The sequence below is a fragment of the Cygnus atratus genome, chromosome 18 (genome assembly GCF_013377495.2).
Source record: "Cygnus atratus isolate AKBS03 ecotype Queensland, Australia chromosome 18, CAtr_DNAZoo_HiC_assembly, whole genome shotgun sequence".
NCBI lineage: Eukaryota > Metazoa > Chordata > Aves > Anseriformes > Anatidae > Cygnus > Cygnus atratus.
The window spans coordinates 9,045,461-9,061,713 of NC_066379.1; the positions used below are offsets into that span (position 1 = coordinate 9,045,461).

The 16,253-nt window shown below is 36.9% G+C and overlaps 1 protein-coding gene across 2 annotated transcripts in view; it reads right to left on the minus strand.

Moving 5' to 3' along the window:
- Positions 1 to 16,253, minus strand: part of ERN1 (endoplasmic reticulum to nucleus signaling 1) — a 38,203-nt gene that overhangs the window by 14,581 nt on the left and 7,369 nt on the right. For both annotated transcript variants that reach the window (XM_035558941.2, XM_035558940.2), the window contains exons 2-5: positions 12,677 to 12,788; positions 3,880 to 3,913; positions 2,737 to 2,809; positions 1,021 to 1,093 (exon numbers count right to left, since the gene is read on the minus strand). In XM_035558941.2, the coding sequence (XP_035414834.1) occupies positions 1,021 to 1,093; positions 2,737 to 2,809; positions 3,880 to 3,913; positions 12,677 to 12,788 (292 nt within the window). The remainder of the gene's footprint in view (positions 1 to 1,020; positions 1,094 to 2,736; positions 2,810 to 3,879; positions 3,914 to 12,676; positions 12,789 to 16,253) is intronic.

The window sequence follows — 16,253 nt, forward strand, 5'->3', positions numbered from 1 at the left end:
TCATGAGCTTAATATGAATAAAGCATTTTTAATAAAACAACTTCTTAGTCAGGCTTAGCTTCATCGTTTAGCACTGCTGGCCAATTCCAAATATTGACGACAACAACTAAATACAGTATTTAGAATAGTAAGTACTATTGGCTAACACACTTTTTTACATTAATAATATCTAAGAGAATTCCAAGTGTAAAAAATCCTATAAACTAGTAGAGGAGACTGAGGTGCTGCTGTTGAAGGACAGTAGATAGAAGAAATGATGAGGGTCTACACATTCCAAATTGATTAAGAACTGTAATCCTAACAACACATTCAAGACCATGTGAGAGCCACAACCTTGAATAATTCTCTGATAAATCTGCGACTCTAACATATATGTGTCCAGTATAGAAGCTCAAATAGACATTTTTCACCCCTTTCCTGGAACAGCACAAAGCGGAGAACCACAAGTTGGTATTGTCCCTTCAGACTGAAATACTAAGTTCATCCTGATCCTTCACACATCTGTTGTTGTCATAAGCAATAACTGTCCTTCCTTCTTCCTTCTTCCCAATCCATCTACAACTAGAATGAGTCAGGACAAGTAAACCACAAATTTGCTATTATCTATACTGCAAGTGAACCCACTGTATCTCAGATAATGGAACGTGTCTAACCCTGTTGCAATGGGATTTCTAACATAATGATAATCGTACTGTAAGCAGTCAATGACATTTATAAGCATAAGATTCTAAGTAGAAATCACTTTTTGTTGAGAGACAGCATATAAAGAAACAAACAGAAAATCATACAGGCTATTCACTGCTTAGAAAAGTTACTCTCTCCCTCAAGAAAAGTAGGGTTTTTTGATCTTCACACAGCAATTCAATTTATATTCTATCGATTTTCTATCATCAGAAACATTCACAAAAAACTACAATTAATACCCAAAATAAAACTTTTCCATGCAGTCTGCCTGGGAGTCTCTATGTTTTATGGTCACTGAATATGCTACAATCTAAAAAAGATTTAATTTGAGCTCACCCATGTAAAGGATCCCATCTGAACTGCGACACGGAGATGCCTGCACCAGCTCTGGGATGGTAAATGGAAGTTTCTGGAGGGGAAAGAGGGACAACAATAAAAACTTACTTATATTGCTGTGATAGTCTGCTTTTGTTCATAGAAAAGGGTGGCCAGAAAAGTTCAGAAACCTCAAACGACAGCTTTTTATTGTTTGCTTGCATTATTGCAGTTCCCTGAGAATGCAAAATTTCAGGTCAAGACCCTCCTCCGAAAACCCAGAACAGACGAAGTCTCTCTCAAACAGTTTACAACAGGAGAAATGCATGTGGAGTGAACTACTTGCAGCAGAGAGGGCTGGAGGCCAAGACTCTGTGGTTTTAAGGTCTACCATCATCACTTAAAAGCTCTCTAGGCTTCAACGTACTGTGGTTTAATTGCCTCAACTGTAACGGGTATAAAATGTTTCTCCACAGTAACAACTATAAAGGCCAGATATCTTCATACAAATGAAACTGTTGAGAGGGTGAAGCATGAATCTCTGCCCACAGTGTTCTTGAGATATTGCCAAGCCTGTATTGTTCTTACAGAATGGGTGAAGATCCTTTACTAAGTTTTAACAGATTTTGATTGGGATGAGGTCACAAGAGTAACAGACAAGCTACATCAGTAACGAAGACCAGTCCTTGGCAAAGTTGACTTAAATTCGGTGAAATTACTCCACTCTTCTTTATTATTTTTATAATAGTGATTCCAATCAGAAATTGGATTACTTCAGTTCAAAAATGAAGGAGATTAACAGAATAAAGGAAACTTGGTAATTCAAATGGATTGCTGCTTCCTGGATTCACACAGGGTGTGAATGAATGAATCAAGACTCATTTTGCAAGTTATGATTTGGCTGTACTGGGGGTAGGTAGAGTGGTGAGTAAATACTAAAATATTTAACAATATTGAAGTTCTTAAAGTAAATCACAGCAGCTGCCAGAGAAAAGAAAATTGTGGGAAGCCAAACATTTTATCTGAGTTTCATGACAAGGTTTAAAAATAAAAGTCCAACGTTAGCTAACATCTGTGGATTACATGGATTGGTGAGTATTTAGGAAAGGGTCAGCATTTTTGTCTGCTCACTAGATCTTATAGAGACATCTTCTAAAGGTGTCAGTAAAGAGTAAATATTAATCCTGTCTTTTGGCAGATGGTTCTAGAAGATTTAGAATTTGGGTGAAAGAGACATATCCGATTTGTATTATTCTGAGCACACCTTTCCCATGAGGTTGTACAGAGATCATACAGTGTTTAGATAATACCAGAGAAATGTTATTTGTCATCATCATTATTTTAGCAAGTTTCAAAAAAAAAAATAGTACAAGTGGATAAAACAAATGTGTCTATTACTGATATTTTCCTGTGGCAATGATTTCCTGATGGCCACAAGGAAGGTGACATCTTAGAAAGCACATTATCACTCTGAAAAGGTGCTAGCAAAAGAACATAGAGGCACTGTCATTCTAAAAACCTGTATCCTAACATCGGGACATACAACAGATGGTTTTTGGTGTGATCAAGCTTCTCCAAGAAACTGGTATAATTCCATTAAATAATATAAAACCAGATGGCCTTTACAGTACTGTCAAGAAAGCAGAACGTTTCCTTGGGTACTTATACTTCTTGTGAATCTGATTGGGGTGCTTGTCAAAAAACTGTGAGAGGAGAGAATTTCCAACATATACTTACAGTCAAGCCTTCGTTATTTTTGCCACCAAGTGTATACAAACTGCCATCATTTGGGTCTGGAAGAAATGCTGGCCTAGGATTTAAGCAGCAATTATAAATGATTAAATAATAATAATACTGTGTTTCTCAAAGAACAGGAAAGCAACTATGGTCAGTAGCTCATCTAACATTCGAGAAGTTCATCTAATATTATACGTTTTGACTTTGTACTATCCATTTTTTGAAGTTTCATTTTTTAACTGTGAAAATGAAAAAATATGAAGAGGTTTCAGAGCTGATATAACATAGCATTACTAATGCATGTGAAAATTCAAAGATCCATATGTGGCAGACAATCACCTGGTTGAAAGCTTTTAAATAAGATCTATATGCTTATAAATTGTCACAGAATTTAAGAAGGAAAAAAAAGAAACAAGAAACAAAGAAACAAAAACAAACAAACAAACAACAAAAATCAGAGGATAAGGAAGGCAAGGAACAATAAAAGGATTGCCAAAACTCAGTAAATTTAAGAGGAAAAGGCAAGCCTCCACGCAAGTTACCTAAATAAATAAATAAATAAATAAATACCCAAAACCAAAATCAAAACCAAATTCAAAAACAAAACCACAAAAAAGAAAGAATTTTACCACTGACTACAGAAACAAAATTAAACCCTCGAATTAAATGCAGGACTGCTATGCTGGAGGAACTACTCTGAAGTAGTAGCTTGAGGATTTCATTTGAAGATTCTGGTAGTGGTCGTGGTTGGCATTTCCTGTGCTTCACTAGTTTCAGTCTTTTATTTGAAGAAAATAAGAAGCACAAAACCCAAAGATCACTCCCTATCTGTTTCTGTCATTTTCAAAGCTGCTCAGTTAAGGTTCTGGCACAGTTATCACACTTCATCTCTAAACTTGATCAAGGTCTTAAGAGAACAATCTGCAGACAGGATGTTTCATCTTAGTGTTACACAAGTTAAGAGAATTGTATGTAGCTTATTATATATAAAGAGCAGTACCTGCTCTTTAAACTTAAAGATTCACTTATGCAAGCCATGCCACCTTCTCAGAACATACATAGTTTTGGTTCAAATTAAACTAAATTTCAAGATGTCAGTGAAAATCAAGCAAGCAAGCAATGAGAGCAAGGAAACAGACTTACTCTTCCACGTGTATTGGCACCTGTAGTACAGGATCTGCATAAGCAAAAAAAAGGAAAAGTCATAATACTGGCAATTCAGTTCCTTCATCTCACTAGACTCAGGATCAAATCAGGCCTGCATCCTGCTCCTTTCTGAATGGCTGATGCACAGAGTTTGAAAGTGGCCATCCCAGCAGCCTCAACGATATCCTGTTTGATTATGAAACTGGGTTTGTAAAATGGGAAAGCACTCAGAACCTCAGAAGTTCTAGACCTTCTTAAGTTCTTTGCTTATTTTTATCCACACTACTCCTCAGCTACCCATGGGAGCAGAGTTGGAGAAGGGCAGTACTGTACTGCATCCCAAGTCTCCTTATTTGTCTCCTGGACAGAGCACACCATCTGTAGGAGCCACCTGTATTCACAGTAACAACATTCCTGCTTTCAGCATGCATATGTGATCTCTGGGCACTGGTTGCCCAGGAGGCAGCTCACCATAATTTGCAGCAACTGCTGTTATCGTACTGGCTTCAACAACCTATTTTACTAAAAAACAAGCTACAGCTAATGGAAGATTGCGGAGACTCTGAGAACAGATACAAAAATAGGCACGTTGATATTTTCATAACAGAAGGACAACCTAGTGCTCTTTTAATCTGTATTTTACAAACTTTTGCTACTTTGTGTCTGGGGTACCTTGTTTATCATCGGGCATGTAAATCTATGGCTTTTAGCCAACACCATGTAATTTAAAATGAAACATACAAACTGAAAGCCTAATCAGCGAGGTGACTGCCAATGACTTAAAAGCAAGGCTCCGATGCAAGTCAGAAAAACCTAGTTCCACTTCCTACTCCAAGTGAAAACTGCCACAATCAGCATGTCACTGAAAATAAAAACAAGTCGGCCAAGGACTAGACAAAATTACCTTAAAACTGAATTTTTCACTTCAATAAATCTCCCCACTAAAATTTCTCCAAGAATCTGTATTACATAAAAATCAAAAGATATGGAAACAATCTCACAGTAGCTGGTACTTGAACCGTCAGAAACACAGCTTAGCTTTCATCAACAAAAGGAAGTTACAAAACTGAAACTGACAGTATTAAATCTAGATCTTCACATATTAAAAGATAATTAAGAACAGTAAATCTGATCTTAATGTAAATTGATGGGACCTAAAAATTACTATCTGAGGCCTCACAAAATCCTAAAACATGGGATTTTCAATCCTGATGCCAAAACCACAGAAGTGACCAGACTTGTAAGACATACTCTAGAATTAGAAAGACAAATGTCTGCGTTTATTTATGGGTATATTGGCAGAAAGTAACTCAGAAGTCAAGAGGGTGCAATGTTATCTTCACTCCTTCACAGGGCAAATCAAACCATTATAATAAAATAAGTCTAAGTAAGAAGATTAAAGATTACCAAACCAACAAATTCTGTTTTTTCACCTGTTCTGTCTCTGCAGCAAACATTATGCTGCAATAGGAAGGAAATAAGAACAAAAACAATGATGTTGTGAGAGTCTTCGATCAGGAAATTGGCACAGGTTCTGTACAGCTTGAGTGTACTGCAGTATTTGCAGAGCTCAGCAAGACAAGAAATTTATGATTCATTTTATGGGTGTTACAAGTCTCTGCCACTCTGCAGTGTATTACACCACACAGACTGCTGGGTTGATGACAATGACCTAGGACTGTGTCCCTTCATTTTTATAAAACAGATTAAAAATATATAAGAAAGCATATCTCCAGCAGCAACGCAGCTAAAAGCAGTAGTAGTCACCAAAGATGCACAGACAATTTCAGAGACAGAAGGAAAGCACAATATAAGGAACAACAGTGGATCTATTTCTATTTTCATCAATTTCTTTTTACAACAGTAAACACTCTCACAGCAGCTCCATTCAAAACTTGTATATATTTTGTTTCTTTTTAAGCCTATGAAATGTTCTAGAGACATCCTCAAAGGTGTCAGAATAAACTACTCAAAAACATATAAAGCTTCTGGGAACAACCCAGTTAGCTGGAGAGAGCTGTGCTCTACACTGGCACTGAATCATACATACCGTGCCCAGCAAAACCATTGCGAAGTTATTATCACGGCTGCCACTGCTCATTGATGTAAGATGGGAATGATATGTAAGTGTACAGCTCCACATTATATCATAAACACCATTTAATTTATTGAGAACAGAAGCAAACATCAGACGGGCTTAGGAGTAACTAACACTCAAACCCAGGAGCCAAGTGATTCATCATTACGGACCTGCCCCTGCAGATCACACTACTTAGCCAAACCTTTATTCCACTGTACTACATCAAGCAATTCATTCCTGTCCCTTGTGTGAACAAACTGGTCTCAGGATATTGGGAGGACCCAAGCTTGCAGTTGATCGTATGCCAATTATTTCTCAGCATTTGCGTCAAGTATTCCATGACCTTTAGGAGATGCAACACAAATGGTCACTTACAACATCATCCCTCCACTACTAAAGAAAAGCAAGCAAGAAAAAAGCATTAGATGGCTGCTGTATACAGCGCTTCAGCTCTGGAGTTGACCTGCTAGGTTGAACTACTACAAGCCAGTATCCAGGAGCCCAGAAGAACCCAACTAAAAGAACGAGACGTTAAAGACCACAGGCTAGAGCTTCTATAATCATAAGTGCTTCACAGGAAGTGAAAGCCTCCCAGTTTTCTGATGGAAACAGCAGCAGAAATCAGCAGAAAATGGCACCTGCCTCAGTTAAAGGAAGATTTAATGCAAATGCTATAGGTGTTCCTAAAGGCAAAAACCAAATAAACTTTACAAGTCTCTTACTGAATACTTAGAGAGTCTCACTGGGTAAAAAATAAACTGTTGCCTGTGGTGATGATGCCTACTGCTAGACAATTGCGTCAACAAATGTGCTTAAGCAACTTTGTCCTATCTACAAGCATCTCCTCAAACGATCATTTGTGATAACAAAGCTGCACAACTTGCTTTTGAAGTGCTAACTAACTGCGTACACTTTTTTTTTTTAAAGTATATATATATAGTAGTGCAGATTTTCTCAAAAATTACTTTCTATCCAGCTTAGGCAAAGCAAGAGATAGCTTCTCGTCCAAATTACTCTTAGAAACTTTTAAATTTATTTTTAATAATCAGTACTGCCTGAATAAACAGTACCAGCTGAATCAATCTTCAAATTTTTTAACTGCGCTGTTACTGACATAACACAACACACACTCTACAGTAGAACAGGACAGAATGTGACCTTTTCAAACTTTTTAGTATTTCATTCTTTTTCAAAGAATGTTCAGGGAAATCTGAACAAGTACAGGAAATATCAAAAGGTAAACCACGTCTTCTTGCAACTGGTCCTGGTTAATTTATGACATTTGCAGGAGAATCTGGTTACTAATGTCCTATGACTCCCTCCCTGCACTCAAAATACAGTGAATAAAAATTAAATATTTTTGTACAAATATCTTGATTTCACTTAATTTTCAAAGACTGGGCAATCTACTTTTACAAAAGTAAGTGCTCCACTCTGATCCAGCTGTCTCAAATGTTCTATCTTTTTATTGAAGACGTAGCACCGTAACAGTGAAGGAATACACACACATATGTAAAATGTATTTGCAGTAAGCTTTTTACCCCATCCTTTTATTTCTGAAAGACATTGGAAAAATGTCACTCACAGCAATTGCATCAACAAATGCAATATCCTACACTTCCGTTAACAATGCCAGAAATCCCACAAATGACTTTCCAACTGCTGCAATGAGTTTTTCTGAAACACTTGCATATCAGAGCACATGAAAGAAAGGCTTAAGTCCTAAGCTGTTTGGTGAGTGCCATACAGAACCATCATGCTCACAAGAAGTCCTTAATTTTTTTTCTTTAGTATCTTGTCTTCAATATCAAGAACAGTGCTTGAGTGAAAAAAAATCTTACTTTTACTTGTCTTCTCAGTAACTGAAATTTGATTTAGCAGCAATGATAAAGATGTAGATGGAATAGATTAAGTTGTTACTATGAAGCAGCAGAAAAATTCACCAGTATTTGCTGATTATTCTGATGGCTTCCTGCAACATGTAAGTGTTGTATATCATAAAAATCACAGAATCTCAGAATCATTCAGGAAAAGACCTCTAAGACCATCTAGCCCAACCTTTAACCTAGTACTGTTAGAAAGCATTTAGTATCAAATACATAATCCTGATTCATTTCCATCAAAGAGGCTATTCACAGTGGATGAACATAAACAGAGTGAGGGGTATTTCTTCTGAAGTTACAGAAATTCTCTTTTCACTAGTAGCACTATCCACCTGTAAATGGCTGTGGAAAGCCATTTCTCTACATTCTTAGCTGCTGGGGTGAAGCAAATTTTCTCATTTTCTTAACAATTTCACTATCTTGAACTAAGGTTGTAGCTCTACAAAGATACTCTGAAGACAGACAATGAACTCTTTGCATTCACTTTCATGTGGTCTGGGACATAGTCCAATTTCACTTCAAAGTTTGTTTTGAAATAAGAATTCACTCAGAGATAAAAGAGGATCTTGTGAGGTTAATTTACTGTTGTCAAGTCATATAACAGTTCTTGTATGCTTGAATACAGACTAGTGAAAAAACATCCTGAATCATCTTAGAACTGAGGTCACCTTCTGCTCCACGAGTCAACTGGAAAAGGTTCTTGCACAAGTTAGAGGACTGAGGCCTTATCTTCTATTCAACAGCTCAGCGCTCAAGCGTTAACACGCTGAGACTGGAAGCACATCCTGCTTGCAAAGTTTCCGTGAACTGCAGTTCCCTGTAATTAGGTAAGTCATTCTAATTGGCTTGATCTGTTCCAATACCAACAATGATAATAACCACTGAACAAAGCAGTAAGTATTCGGCATCTAAACAAAAACTTTATCACAAAGAAAATGTGATAACACTGTGATATAAATACATCTGCTTCTTCCTTAAGCTCAAATCCTTATATTCAAATCCTACAATTCAATACACACTAGCTTTAGATCTGGTAATGCACACAAGTCAACAAGCACATGCATTTGTAAAGTTATTGCCACTGATACTCTTCAGCAAATTTAGCTGGAATTTAATTTAGCAAAACTAATTACTACCCCCCAACACAGAGAGTTCAATGGCATGAGGATAATAAAAATACTATTAAAAAGACTGCTGAAACCTTTCCTTGTCATTGTGTAACTTCAAAGTCGTTATTCTTTAAGAACTAAAAAGCTTCCAATTTTACACATTAATAAAAAGACCTGTAGAATAAATTTAGATGAAAAAATAAATAGGACTGGTTCTAGATTATAAAGATTTATTCTGCAACTCTAACACTATATTCACAAGTAAAGTAGCTATCAGAAACCAGTTAGCATAATGTCTATCCAGTAATTTAGGCAATTTTGGGGTTCAGTTATACTTCACTGAACATTTTGACCTGGGCAAGCAGATGTCCCTACACAGTTTTGGTTGCATCATGACCAGAAACTATTTTTGCCTGTATTACTTGCTTGTAGGCAGGCAGAAGTATATGATATATTCCAGATTATTCTGAAATAATTCTAACTCATATTTTGCATACACATATGGAAAAAAGCCATATATACAATTTTTGAAACTGTAACTGCAATACTAAACATAATACCTTTGCCTTTTTTTCCATATTTCACAAACATGTGACAAGATAAATCTGCCCTTTAGCCAAGTCAAGAACAAGTCTTTTTTAATGCACAAGACAGAGCTGCACATTCTCATCACTATAATGCGTCCCTAAGTAGACCATACAAAACCAATGACTGAAAAGGAGAAGTGGGGGATTCTGAAAGAGCAAGCGAGTAAGTTGCTGCCCCGCTGGAATGAGCTGGAAAAAACGGTTTCCTGATCTGAGGCCCTACCATAAGATCTGGGCTAACGGGCCAATTTAAAATCATGTCATCTTTGCTTGCTGTTGAAATTAAAGAAATTGAGATTAGAAATACTAACCAACCACCCTCTGGAATGTGTTGGAAAGAGAACCCTTTTACAATCATTTTGACAATTGTTATTAGTTTACACCAATGCATAAAGATATTTCCTCCCAGCTGGGAATAACCACTGTTACCGGAGCAGGACCTACAGATCTCAGACTGGTCCTTTAAAATTTACCTATTGGATATCTTTAATATATATAGTCTTTATATCTTTGTCTTATCGTGACCAGTCCACTGCAGTCCAGAGGTCACAAATAAGGTATTAGAAATCAGAACCTTTTAAATCAACTTTTGTCATTGATTGTTTTATTGCTACAGAGAACTGAACTTCACAACAATTTCTGCTGGCTCTAAATCTATCAGCATTAGTTACCTGGCCACCAAAAACCCCTGAGAGCTGTCAGATTGTAGGACACACAGAAGCCAACAGGAAATGAAGGTACAACGCATTCTCAACAAGTAGGTCCAGAATCTCCCTACATATACTTGCAGGGAACACATTTTTATTTATGAACTACTGGAGAGTCCTATTACTTACTGAACCAATTTTTGCCTGCTTTATGGGGAGTACAAGTAATCAAACTGCCTTTTATTGCCAGCACTACTCAAAGGCAGGAAAACCAAACATATTATTGTGGTGATAACCGGTGGTTCATTTACTCTGCATACCTAAGATAAGTTTCAGTGTTAAATTAAAACAAACCATACATGGCAGGATCTTCATGTTTGTTTAAGTACTGCCTGATAATGAACACCACCTTGGTTTTTCTCCCAAACAAAATAAAATGCATAATAATTGTCCTTTGTTAAATACCTGGCTGCTTAAGTGAAGTGATAAAACCTTTCTTCCTGACAAAGGCCTCTACAGCACTTCAGGTGACCTCCAGAACTTCTCCAAGCACATGAACCATACAACACATGGTTCATTGTCTGATACTCAGGGTGAAATGGCACCTGCAAGAACAATGCCTACAGTGCAAGCAACTTTCCATTGAGTAATCCTATGTAACACTACACACCTGTTGTTGACAGACAGAGCACACAGAAAAACTGTTTACACAGTAATATTAATACTGAATTCTGCACTATTAAATCCATCCAGGGATTTAAACAGCAAGATGGTATGGACTTTCATGGGCTATTAATTTCCAACAATTTTCCTTTGTTTGGGCTTCTCATGCACTGGGTGACCACCAAAAATTCACTTTTGCAAAAATACTATAAAACCCTCCAATTACAAATTCATTCTCCAATTTACATGTACAGGCCCTTGTTCCATATACACTTAACTAAGTTAACTCATGAAGCATCTTGTAATAATGAAAACTATCACTATTTTTTTTTATTTTTCATTGAACCTTGTGTGCTGTTCTATTACACAGAAATAAACTAATGGACAGTAAGTGCTTTGCAAAAAGCAGCTGAACAAACCTCATGTCGGCAACACACAGAACACAACACAGTGACAGAGAAGGAAAAAAAAAAAAAAAGGTCCTATAAAACTAGATTATCCAGTCTGGCAGTTCTACTGTACAAACAGTAGTTTTGCAACATTTTTTTTTTTAAACAAGGGAAGTTCCTTGAGCAACACACTTTGACCAAGTTCCTTTTCATTACCAAAGTCCCTTCATTTCTTCCTCAAATAAACTTTTGTCCTTACTAAGTCTGCCTGCGGAAAAATGCTAGTTATGACATCCTTCAAGGATGGGACAAAGTAGTGTATGTTCATGTCAGTTTAATGACAAGCAAAAAAGAGTGAAAGCTCCTCTTAGTGCTGCAATAGCCTTTATAAAAACAATAAAGGAGGAGGCTGATAACCTTTTCTTTATCCAAGCCTGTTCAGGCAAAGTGGAGGTCTAAATTTAAAGTGGAGACACAGAGAGGGGAAAATGTAATCACACCCAGTAACCAAGATCCTTCTAGAAAGTACTTGCTCACCTCTTTTTGATTCAAGAGATGCTACAAAAGCACTCCTTAATGAAGTTAACTTTTTGTCTGGCAGAGTTGCATTCAAATAGGAATGTTCAAAGAAATAAGAGAGACTGGTTAGTAATGCAGACATCAGATACACACAATTCATTTCCCACCACTTCAGCTCACCTACTAAACTGGCATTAGGCTTTTAAAATAAGAGGACAGAATGATGCAATCACTGTGACTCCTTTCCATTTGACCTGCTCTCTCATTTAGTTCCAGACATGATGAGAAAGTGCTGCTATCACTACCACTAAATGCAATCAAATTCCCACTTAAAAAAAAACCACCGTATTAAATACTGAATTTGTCATGAAGATAGGAAGAGCTATCTCTACTAGGTAATTGAAATTACAAAATCCCCTCCAGTCACTCAGCAATGTTAAACTTCTGTACACAACTGCAGTTCTTTTATTTAGAAACCTGTGCTGTTCCTAGATGTCTACTATAGACAAAAAGACCTGAGGTTTGCACAATATCCGTGGCACCAGTGAATGTAGGATATTCCAGAGATAAAATCATGCTTCCACAAACCCTTTGCCAACCGTTCCACAAGCTGACACTCCCATTTGACATCTATTCTGTTCTAAGCATTCTTACATCGCACTCATTCCCATATAACATGATACCTATTTAGATAATTATACCACTACAGCTAAAACATTTTTGGAAAAAAAAAATCTGGAAATCAAGATCTGCAAGTGAAAAAATGAAGATGAATATGATGCCAGAAACACTAGCTTAACTCAGAGTCTAGAACAAGAGCAAAATTAAGAACGAAGAAAAAATATTTACCAGGCTCTACAACAGTCTGAATAACCAATTATTGTTACGGAGCAGAAAGCATCAGGACATCTGCTCACCTTCTTTTAAAGTCCACTTGATTGCTCCAGTCCGCTTGCTGACAGCATGCAAACTTCCATCAAGAGTTGAAACAAACAGCAGTGTTTCTGGCACAGTTACTGAGCTGGTGTTCTGGAAAAGAAAAACCCATACACTGAATGTCATTATTTACTACAGACTTTACTTTTAATTGCCAAACAGTGAATTGTCTAAAATATCAGTCTTCTTTTTAATCACATAGACCAGACAATCTTGTCCCTCTGAATTCAGTGACTTTTTTTACCCCCTTTTTTTTTTCTGCAGTTGCTAAGTATGCTTAAGTTCCCCTAGAGATAAACTTTAAGTGGATAACCAATCTGTGACTCAACCTCCTTCTATTTTATATCAAAGTATCCTTGTGACTAGACTTTGGAGAAGTCTGAGATAGGGCTAGCTTAGGAAAAAAGCTGATACAAAGACCATGCGAGAAGATAGCTAGGGCAAGGCACTTCAAAGCAGCTCAGAGAATGTAAATGGTGATGTCAAAACCATGCTACTCCCAAGTTAACAGAGCATACTTTTTCCAAGGTTTAGTCCCCAAAAGATGAAAAGACATTGGCTGGTTAAAAGGTGGAGCTGCAAGCATGCGGGCTGTGTCTGAGCAAGGACTAAACGTGTAGGATACAAGCAGCTTAAGGGCTCGAGAAGATTCAAACTGTTAGGGCTCTTAATTGTGTTACTGTACCCTACATCTCCAACTACTGCATTTCTGGGGTAGGTAGTAAATGGCGCTGTTTAAGCAAGTCCACATGTATTAACACATCCGCAGCGCCTGGAAAGCAGTCCACTGCAGGATTCAGACCTCAGCTTGACATCTTCGCCACTCTGCCACTGGGGACATGTCACTCCATGTTTACACGTTCAGGTACAGTGCTGTTTGGTGCCTGCTGTTTTTTCTAAAACACAAGCAGCTTTTGAGCCTGGCTATTGCATGTAATTTTATTTAAAGGGCATCATACAAACTTTGACTCAAAACTATGTAGCTATTGCTGGATGGATGAGGTGTTTCAGAGTGCAAAGCAGAAAAAAACATGTTAATTTAATGTTTACTTTTCTCTTCCTGCCTAAAGATGATCTCATACACCCTAAGATCGACCCATTTCCATTTACCAATTCTCAAGTTATTGCTCAAATAACTTGCCATTTGTACACTGCATCTGCAGTGCTCATCTGCGTGCCACCTGCCATGTTTAGAAAGTTTCACTGTTAAATATATCTCTTAAGCTACCACAGTTCGTGAAATGAAAGTGTGCAGTTGACATAATCAGTACTGTCTTAAATGACTTACTTTTTAAAAATAATTACCACTCATGCTAGAATTATTGCAAAGCAAAATAGAAAATTGTCAAATTAAAATGCACAGGTATAGGAGTAACCATTTCTTTTGAAAACTATCCATGTTCAGTACAACTCAACTAAAGCATTAGACTCTTTCACCTAGAAAATGAAGCCAAAAGAATAATGTAATAAAGTAACAACTAGCCAACTTGCAGGTAGCACCTACAAACATTACACACACTTCTTCCCAGCCATAAAGAATACAGCTGGAGCAGACAGTTGTAAAACACACAGTGCAGAAAAAAAAGTTAAATACAAAACAACGATATACAAACCATAAGTCAGAACTAAATGTTGGAGGTCCAGAGAAAAAGGAGATGTATCTTAGTGTATAAATATAATTTTGATTATTTGACACAGTTCAATTATGCAGGCTAACATTTATAGGGAAGATGTCTGCAGTTAACTAAAATATTTACAGCTGCATGCAGAATCAAACTTTGCAACATTTGTTCAAACAGGGACACGAGATAGCATTTCTTCTGCTGACCTATAAAGCATGCAGCTCAAGATGTTACTAGTGAGGACTGAACTTGGAGGTATCTTTTCAGCCTAATGACCTGATTTGTACATAGCAGCAAGGAGAAGCTTAAGATGTGAAAAGACATCCCAATTCAACAGAGTACCATCAGCAGAAAAACTATTAGGAAATCCTCCCTACCTTAGACCATTTTCCCTATGGCGCTACTTCTACTGTCCAATAATCTATACTGGTTATGATTTTATTTTCAGTCTTCCAAAATTCCTCTTTCAGCATTACTGCTGCAATGCACCTTAATTCTGATTTCTTTCTCTGGCTCTCAGAGTCTGTCATTCATAAATTAAGGATGCTCAATTCCACCATAATCACCCTAGCCTTCTGGTTTACTTTAATATCCGATGAACAATTGGGATTAACAGAACAGGGAATTATCTATTTGTTTTTCTTCCCCATGAAATCAAATTCTCCTTTCCCCCACCCAGGTAATGGTGGGGTAACACCCTATGTGTGACATTACACAAAGGACAGCTAACCTCATGCTCAAAAACATCCTTATGCATAGCTACATACTATCTTAGAAACGTTTGTGCTGCCATTCTTAATCATTCTGATTTCAAGCAATGAATGAAGAGCAAAAATTTCAAAATTTACTTATAACAGTATTGTGATGAAAACAAGAAGCAATGGACTGTGGTCAAAACTCATTTGAAAGCAACCTTTGTGCAGTAACACTTTGCTCTTATGTATTAATTTTCACCTGAAGATCTCAACACATTTTACCAAAACAAATAAATGATTCTAGTTAAGCGATTCATGATAGATAAGGAATTTCTTCATCCTATCCACAAAAATGTTGAAAAGCTAGTTTACTTTTAAGCTAGCTTTTTTAACGCTTAATGCACTCACACACACAAGTATTTCCAGGCTTTTGTTTTAGATAAAAGATGTAACATATATTTAATTGCTTCAATTGACCGAGACACTTTGTAATAAATGAAATAACTCAACAGCAGTTGTATAAAGCTGTTTGCAGGGCTCCGGGCTTACAAAATAGAAACAAAACAAAACCAAAAACAGGAACCAAAGACACTAAATGAATATTCCAGCTCTGAATTAACAACTAATTGCACAAACAAATTGTACCCATCAGGTTAACTGCATTTAATTAACCAGCATCCACAACTGCCAGATGTTGCCCAGCGTCAGCCAGAAGGTAGCTGTTTGAAGTGCTTACTACCTATCTGCGTGAGTTCAAAGAAGAAATCACAGTGAGCTACAGAATTTTGAAAAAAACCTCATAAATAGTTTTTTACTCAGACATTTGACAAACACATTTCAGCTTTCTCATTCCAAACAAAAGTGTATTTTCACTGCAGAGGTACTTGCAAAAAACCCTGTTCCAGAGAATTTCATTCTTCTTCCACCAGATTCATAGAAGATAGCAGAAAACCTTTTGAGACAATAGTTCTGCAACGTGCAACATGCTATACTGTATACATCCTGTATGGTATATACCTCAGGGAACATAAGAAATATCTGTTCCTTCATGAAGACCAGTCTACCCTAAACCTGTTCTGTTTGCAGAAACATTGAGTTTAAATGATGAGAACAATACTGTTTGTTCTTCTATCAAAAAAGATACAAAAGCACTTCACTAAAACATCTCTTACCCAAACTGATTATTTTAGTTAACACACAGAGTGAAACTGCACTTAGAGGGAAACACAGCGAGTTGCGCA